Source organism: Protobothrops mucrosquamatus, unplaced genomic scaffold (assembly GCF_001527695.2).
Source record: "Protobothrops mucrosquamatus isolate PMUCROS unplaced genomic scaffold, P.Mucros_1.0 scaffold46, whole genome shotgun sequence".
NCBI lineage: Eukaryota > Metazoa > Chordata > Lepidosauria > Squamata > Viperidae > Protobothrops > Protobothrops mucrosquamatus.
In genome coordinates, this window is record NW_015386428.1 from 342,823 (window position 1) to 351,036 (window position 8,214).

The 8,214-nt window shown below is 55.3% G+C and overlaps 1 protein-coding gene across 1 annotated transcript; it reads left to right on the forward strand.

Annotated features, from left to right (window-relative positions):
• The first annotated feature begins 685 nt into the window (after positions 1–685).
• On the forward strand, positions 686–4,779 carry MEAF6 (MYST/Esa1 associated factor 6). The gene is made up of 7 exons (XM_015811667.2): positions 686–790; positions 962–1,077; positions 1,203–1,290; positions 1,379–1,424; positions 1,527–1,716; positions 3,783–3,816; positions 4,305–4,779. The coding sequence occupies exons 1-7, from the start codon at positions 686–688 to the stop codon at positions 4,311–4,313; spliced, it is 588 nt and encodes a 195-aa protein (XP_015667153.1). The 3' UTR covers positions 4,314–4,779.
• Positions 4,780–8,214: the final 3,435 nt, after the last annotated feature.

The following is an 8,214-nucleotide window of genomic DNA, read 5'->3' on the forward strand; positions in this document are numbered from 1 at the left end:
TTTTTTTCACAAAATAGTGGACATTTTTTTTATTCAAAAGCTTTAGGATGAAATGGTACGTAATCTAAAGCTGTACAGCAGGGGTAGTCAACCTTGGCTTTTATGACTCGTGGACTTCAACTCCCAGAATTCCTGAGCCAGCACAGCTGGCTCAGGAATTCTGGGAGTTGAAGTCCACGAGTCATAAAAGAGCCAAGGTTGACTACCCCTGCTGTACAGTCTACTTTTTTTACTACTTAACACCCCCCCCCCGCTTGTCCGCTATTTTTTGGAAGCAGACCTGGCAACCCTACCCCCCACTCCCCCCCACCCCCACGGGGGGCCACCGGGCCTGTCTGGGTGGGGGCGGCGGGGCCTCTCCGGCTCTCCCTGGAAGGGGAGGAGCCGAGCTCGCCCCCCGCCCGCCCGCCCGCGCTTGGGCCGCCCCGGGCAGCAATCGCGGCCTGCCTTCCTCGCTTCCCCGCGCGGCTGAGGCGGCTTCCCCGAACCGGGGCCTCCTCTGCCCGGACGCGGGAGGGGCGCGGCGGCGGCCTCCGGGCGAGGGCGCTCCAGGACGCGGCTCCTCCTCCTCCCGCCGCGCCACGCTCCGCCCCTGCCGGCCTGCCCGCCCGCCCGCCTCTCCGCTCGCCGCCTCCTCCTCCTCCGCCGGCCTGGTCGCGGTGGGCCTGCTGGGCGCGGGCGGGCTATGGCGGCGTTGCACGGGGCGAGCGCCAAGGCCGGCGCCCCGCCGCAGATCCCGGACACCCGCCGCGAGCTGGCCGAGCTGGTCAAGCGCAAGCAGGAGCTGGCGGTGAGCCCCGCGCGGGGGGGGGGCGCTGGGGAAGGGGGGGGCGCTGGGGCGGGAGGGAGGCAGCGGGGTCCGAAGGGGGGGGCAGCGGCGGCGGAGGACGACCCCCACCACCACCCCGCCCTCCCCCGCTAGCCCGGCCCGCCCTTCCTTCCTTCCCCCTCGCGCGCGCAGGAGACGCTGGCCAACCTGGAGCGGCAGATCTACGCCTTCGAGGGCAGCTACCTGGAGGACACGCAGATGTACGGGAACATCATCCGCGGCTGGGACCGCTACCTGACCAACCAGAAGTGAGCGGGGGGGGTCTCTGGAGGGGAGGGAGGGAGGGAGGGGGCGCCCCCTCGCCCACCCACCCCTCGCCCGCCCCGCCGCTGCCCGCCTTTCTCTCTGCCCTCCCCTCTTCCCCCCCCCCCAGAAACTCCAACAGCAAGAACGACCGTCGGAACCGGAAGTTCAAGGAAGCGGAGCGGCTCTTCAGCAAGTCCTCGGTCACCTCGGCGGCCGTAAGTGGGGGTCTCCCTGCGGGGCGGGGGGGATGCGGCGAGGGGCGCGCTGCTCCCGCTGACCCCCTGCCTCTCCTCTGCCCCCCAGGCGGTCAGTGCCTTGGCTGGAGTTCAGGACCAGCTGATTGAGAAGCGTAAGTTTGGGGGTCCCCTCGGCTCCCCCTCCCTTTGGCCCGAGACCCCAGCCGGGCTCTGGGTCACCGAGCTCGGGGCTCCCGCCTTTCTCCCCCCTCCAGGCGAGCCCGGCAGCGGCACCGAGAGCGACACTTCCCCGGATTTTCACAACCAAGAAAACGAGCCGAGTCAGGAAGAGGTGGAAGAGCTGGATGGGTCCATTCAGGGGGTGAAACCCCAGAAAGCGGCCTCTTCTGCCTCGGGGGGCCACCACAGTAGCCACAAAAAGCGGAAGAATAAAAACCGGCACAGGTGAGGTGGGCGGGCTAGAGACCCCGAGGAGCTTCTTTCTCCAGGTCTTGGTCCAGGTCTCCAGCTGGACCCCCCTGAGCCTCTGGAGAAGGAAGCGTGTTCCCAACATTTTCTCTTGAACGGTCATAGTTCAATATTCCTCACTGTGTCACCCCACAGCCAGGTACGTTAGGGTCAGGGTTCACCCCATGAGCTCAATGGCCAGGCGGGGCTTTGAATCTGGCGCCTGATCCCCGGCTGAGGAACTCTCTTGGGGTTCAGATGGAAAAGCCTCAGAGGGATCTCCTACCCCAAGGGAGATCCATAAATCAGCAGCAGTTTTCTAGCGACTCTGTCCCCAAAAGAGACCTCCCTTCTTCTCTTAAAGACGTAACCAGTTATGTTGCCAGGTTAATCCAGAAATGACATTTTCCTGCTAAAATCAAGAACTATCTCCGCATGCGGTCTACTCTGTGCCTAACGCAGGGAAGCGGCTCTGCCCCAGCCGTCACACAGTCTTGAAAGGGACAGTGGAGGAGGGGATGAAAGTGGCGGTGCAAAGAGGAGAAATGGGACTGTTGTTATTATATGTATTTTGTTTAAGTTGCAAACGTCTGATGACAACCCTTTCCGTGTAGTGAGGTTTTCCTTATTGAGAATTGGAAATCTTCCAATAACTGGATGCTGGCCTTCTTCAAGGCAGGGAAGTACTAATAGACAAAAAAGCTCAACACCGGAAATTCTGTTCTGAAAGATGCCAGGTCTTCCCATTCATAAGCCGGGAGAAAGCCGTGGAGATGTGGGTTGGGCTGGACTTGGGCAGAGTCTTCTCCATGCCCAGAGCTACACCTGAAAGTGGAAGCAGGCCCTCTCTTGGCTGTTGCCCCCGGCCCAGCATTTCCCCTAATCCAGGCTGGTGTTCTGCCTTCTCAAGGCCGGGCACTGGGTCCCTTCCATTTCCGTTTTCTTCCATTCTGCCCAGGCAGTCCAGCCAGAATCTTGTGGGGAGGCTGGCATGCAGGGTCTTGCCCACCCTTTACCCATGTAGCTGTTTGCTGCTTCTTTCAAGCATTATGGGAGGTTCCCATCTTGCTTTTCTTTCCAAGGTTGCTGATATTTGTCCCTGCAGCGTCATAGGGTTATTTTGGGGTAGGGGGCTTCTGGGGGAATGGGGGCGATCTTGGGTGGATTTTATATTTCAAGATTACAATGATGTGTTGCCTGCTCTTTTTTTATTTTTAAATTTCGCTAGGGTGCTAATCAACTAATTGATTTAATTCCTTAGTGTATTAATTTCTATTGCTTTCTTCTTTTCGAATGCTGCCCCTCAGCCCGTCTGGCATGTTTGATTATGACTTTGAGTAAGTTTGACTTGATTTGACTTAAGTGTTTGTGCTATGATGTCCGCGGGTAGCCTTCTCTCTTCCCCTTTGCCACCCTCCTTCAACTTCCCCACGTGCGCTTTCAAAACCATTCTAATCCATAGTTTATCTGTTTAATTGTAGGTATGTATATTAGGTTAGGCTGGCAAGTTTTTAAAAATACAGACAAAAGCACAACGGAGGTAACTTTTTATTTAATAACCTTGGCTAAACAAAATTAATTTGGCTACCCTCTTTGCTTCTTTATGTCACTTTGAAAAGCAGATAAACTCCTACTGAATTCTGAAAACTGATTTTTGTTGCTTTGCTTTCTGAGGCCTGCAGATAAGGCAGTTTCCCAAATGCAGAAAATACAATTTGATTCTTACTGGTGTCACTAAATCCTCTGGCTACGTTTCCTTCTCCCTCCTCTCCTCCCCCCCCCCCGCTGCCTCCTCCCTCCTCCTCCTCCACTAGGTTCTATCTTTAACATGCTAACCCAGCAGATGACGAGTTCCCAGGGTCTCTGGATGCTGCCTAACTCTCTAATGTATTTCTTCTGATTGTCGGGTGGAATCTGCTTTTCGGTGCCATTGGGAGGTGGGTGGGAATGCTACCCTGGGCTGTCCATCTCAGGCTTGTCCCTTTGCTGATGTGGCCGAGACAGGGACTGCCTTTCTAGCCACCAGTAGGCCAATACTCCCTTCTTCCTTCCTCCCATTGCAGGATTGATCTCAAGTTGAACAAAAAACCACGAGCTGTAAGTATCCCTCCTCTTTTCCTTCCCCGCCCATCTTTCAGTTACTGCACAGTTCTGGGTAGGGTTGAGGTGAAGCTTGCTTAAAGGCAGGGTTAGGCAACCTTGGCTCTTTTATGACTCGTGGACTTCAACTCCCAGAATTCCTGAGCCAGCATGGTTCAGCTTGGAAACCTCTCCCTTTCCCCTCAGCGTGGCTGGCTCAGGAATTCTGGGAGTTGAAGTCCACCAGTCATAAAAGAGCCAAGGTTGCCTACCCCTGCTTAAAGGGGAGGAGAGAGTCCTTCTTGCAGCCTCTGCCTTGGATGGCCGAAGGGCAGCATTGTTGGAGGGGGTGTGATGGGAGCTTGAAGCAGGGTTTTCCAGGGTTGGCCCTGCTCTACTGCAGGCACCCTGTGGTGCTAGTCCTCAGCTCCTTTGGGTGGGAAGTGGTGCCCCTCCGGTTTGTGCTGGTGTCCCCAGTGATGTTCACTGTGCCCTTGTGCCCACAGGACTACTAGTGGTCCTCCGGGATGAATCTTCCAGGAACTTTTCTCCTTCCTTCCTTCCTTCCTTCCTTCCCAAGAGACTGAATAAGCACAAGACCGGCTCTTTCCTGCAGCAGCCTGCACACCAGCGGCACTGCTGGCCGAAACAGCTGCTGCCGATTCATCACACATAAAATCCACGAAGTCCAGTCCTCTCTACTCGCTGCCATCTTCTGGTTGAATTGTTTTGTCTTATGTATTTGGCTCTTTTTTTAAACAAAAAATAAATAAACTTTATTTAATTTTTCCATTTGTTAAAGATTAAGACAAATTGTCTGCTAGATGCTTTTATTCTTCAGAGCCGGAATAGTTTTTCAGACTGGGAAGGCTGATTTCATTTTACTCTGAAACGCTTGCTAACAACGTGAGGAGAAAACATGGATGTGTGGGGCAAGCAGTCTCCTTTTTCATACGTATGTCTCCTTATTGTAAATAAAACAAAATCTCCGCTCACTTTAGCTTGTTTCCTGGCTGACCTCATATCTCACTTGAGAGCTATAGAATGCTTAACCAAAATCAGGGGATATTCTAAATTGTGCTCATGCACAAGTATTAAAGCATAGTCTGGTCTACTAGTGAGGGCACCAAGCTAAAAACTGGGGGATTTGAGTTCTAGTGCCGCCTTAGCCTGGAAACCTCAGCCCAACCCACCTCACAGGGTTGTTGCAGGGAAAATAGGAGGAAGGAATATCAGGTATCTTTGTTGCCCTGAATTATAAAGGATAATGGGATAACAAACCACAATGGCTTGGCTTGCAATACAGAAAGATACAGATGAACTTCCCTTGGCCTCCCTCAATTAATTGTTCTCACTATCAGGAAATTTCTTCAATTCTAGGTTCGCTACTAGGACAGCTAGAACCCTCTGCTGTTGAGCCAGGTGCCACCTATTCTATACCTGTGCATTTGGTTTTTCTTGCCTAAGTATAAGACCTTATGTTTTTCACCACTGAATAGCATTTGTTGGGCAGGGCCTAGTGTTCAAATCTGTCAAGATCCTTCTGGATCCTGAGCTTATTTCTTAAAAGTGTTGGCAATTTCCCAGCATCTTGATGTCTGCAAATTTGATGAGTTCCACTTTTAGCCCTTTGTCTACATCCGAGGTCACCAACCTTTCTTGGTTGGTGGACTGGAGTGAAAAGGAGAGGGAAGCATTTACGCACGGGGCCGCAAGCATGCGCGTGATGCAAATGGGGCAGGGTTAGTGCTTGCGTGATACTTGCTAGCCCTGCCCCATTCTTGTGCAGTGCCCTGTTCCTTCCTTCCTTCCTTCCTTCCTTCCTTCCTTCCTTCCTTCCTTCCTTCCTTCCTTCCTTCCGAGGTGAATACCGCTCAGATGCAACTGCTGGCCTTTTCCTTGCGGAATGGATTCCAAGGGTTTCCCTTTGGCCTAAGAAGTTGCTTCACCATTTCCGGAGAGTCCTGCGTGTCAAGTCTGGGTCCAGAGGTGGGGACTTTCCAAGTTTTGTCCTGGAGTCAGCTGGCCCGGGAGAGGAAGGAAGTTCACCCCTTCTGACCTCCGTCTTGCATTGCTGTTTGGGCTCCCTGGCCAGGGCCGGAGGCCGTCAAAACTCCGGCCCGAGGGGGCCGCCTGCCTTCAAAGGGCCCAAAGATAAAAAGTGCTGAGGGGGATGTCTGCCCTACGGTCAGGCACTCCCACACTCAAGCCTGTTTCTGGATGTGACAGGAAAGTCCTCGAATCAGGGTCACCCCCTGGCTGGATATTTGGGGAGCCAGAAAGGGGCTTCTGGAGAGCCCCCCCCCCCCATGAACTGCCAGGAAAGGAGCCAACAGTTGCCTCCATCCCCCCCCCCCCGGCCGTGGGTCTTTCTGGCCTTCTGGCTAAGCCAGGGGTAGGCAACCTTGGCTCTTTTATGACTGGTGGACTTCAACTCCCAGAATTCCTGAGCCAGCATGGGAGAACTATGGCCCCTTCATGACTCGTGGACTTCAACTCCCAGAATTCCTGAGCCAGCATGGCTCAGCATGGAAACCTCTCCCTTTCCCCTCAGCATGGCTGGCTCAGGAATTCTGGGAGTTGAAGTCCACGAGTCCTAAAAGAGCCGAGGTTGCCTACCCCTGGGCTAAGCAGAGCAGGAGCCCCTGGCTGGGCTGGAAGCCCCTCCCCACTTAGAGCCCCCCTCCCCGCCCCCCAGCCGCTGCGCCAGGCCGCCCCCGCCGGCAGGAAGCGCCTGGCGCTCGGGGAAAGCCCCTGGCAGGAGCCCCGCGCTGGGGGGGGGGGGGGAAAGCCCCGGCCGTGGGCGCTGTCACGTGCGAACCCGGCCCCGGCCTGGCCGTCGGAGGGCCGCTCGGCAGGCGCCGCCCCGGAATTCAGCACCGAAGGAAGCCGGAGGCCCCGCCACTGTCTTGCCAGCTGGCGGCTCAGAGCCCCGCCGGGTCCCTAGAACTCCGCTCCCTCCGTCCGAAGCCCTCCGGCCGCTGCAGGCGGGTGGTCGTCGGTCCAGCCTCTTCTCTCGGGAGACCCAGGCCCTCGACACCCCCCCCCGCCGGCCTCTGTCCCCCCCCACCTCTTGCGCAACCCCCACGGGAGCCGCTCAATTGCCTGCACCGCCGCTCTCAAGCATCTTCCTCCTGGCCAAGTCACGTGTGAATTGCTTTGCAGTTCGTCTAGCTAGCACAAGCTGGCTTGCTTGTTCCCGCGTTTCAAAGCTTCAGGTCGTAAAGCAGCTCTTCCCAGCTCCCTCCTCCAGACGCAGGGCCCCTCGGGGGTTTGACCCCAGCTCAGCTATCCTGGAGGGGAGAACCGTCCCTGGGCCTTCCTGGCATCCCGTGTCCGCCTTCCGAGGCCTCTGGGGCAGGGCAGAGGGCCCTCAGCACCTGCAGGAGACGGTGCCCCGCCATTCGGCTTTGAGGTGGTCTGTAGCAGCTCAAGGACAAGAGCCAAGGGCAGTTTTAGCAGCCAAAGCTTTTATTTTAAACACTCAAAATGTTGTTTTGGAAAGAGGCTTTTAGGGTTGGAGAAAAGAGAGCGCAGCCATTGCAAGGTTCAAGGTTGGTTTATTTTTTTTTCCACTTGCCTGCAACTCTGCCTAGGGCAGAATAAAGCGAGACCAACCGTCACCAAAGCGGTCTCAGCTCAGAAAGCATTTCATTAAAAACTACGACTCTTGTAATTTACAAGTGTGCAAAGTTATAAGGTTATAAATGATTACTAAAAAAAAAAAAAAAAAAAAAGCATTTTGCTTACTAACGCGAAACACCACATTTCTGTGATGGATCATAATGAACCAGCTACGCAGGGTTTCTTTGGCCACGTGGCCTCCGCAGCACACGGTGCTGGCACGGCTGACCCATCTCCAGGGCACTCGGCAGGGAGAGCAGCAGGGCCTGGTGGCATTGCCAAGTGGCCGCAGGGGCTTCTGCCCTGCTTCTCTCCCCCAGGCAGAAGCCCCTGGGATGACTCCGGCATCAGCCGAAGAACCGCAAGAGAGACTGATGCAATGTGCATCAACGGATCAACTGATCCTGGCCTGCAAGTGAATCACTTATTCTGAAAAGGGCCAGGAACAATCGCTGCAAATTCATTACCGAAGGATCTGTAACTGTCCGTACTGGACTTACCAATCCTCAAGACTGAGCCGATAGAAAAGGACAAGCTAAACACGGCCTTTCCCCCCCCCCAGTTTCCGCTGGGCCTTTCTCCACCCACCGAGAAAGTGGCGGACGTGTCTGTCAGCAGGCAAGCAAGTTGCCCAAAACAGCCGGCACTGAAGAGGTTCCCCAAAATCCCAACAGTCAATTCAAGCAAGTCCCTTTTCTGGAGCCCCTCCAGGTTTCACATGAATGCATGATGCATTTCGTCTTGGGCTCTGTGACATCTGAGCTGAAGGTACAAACTCTTGTTTATAACGCT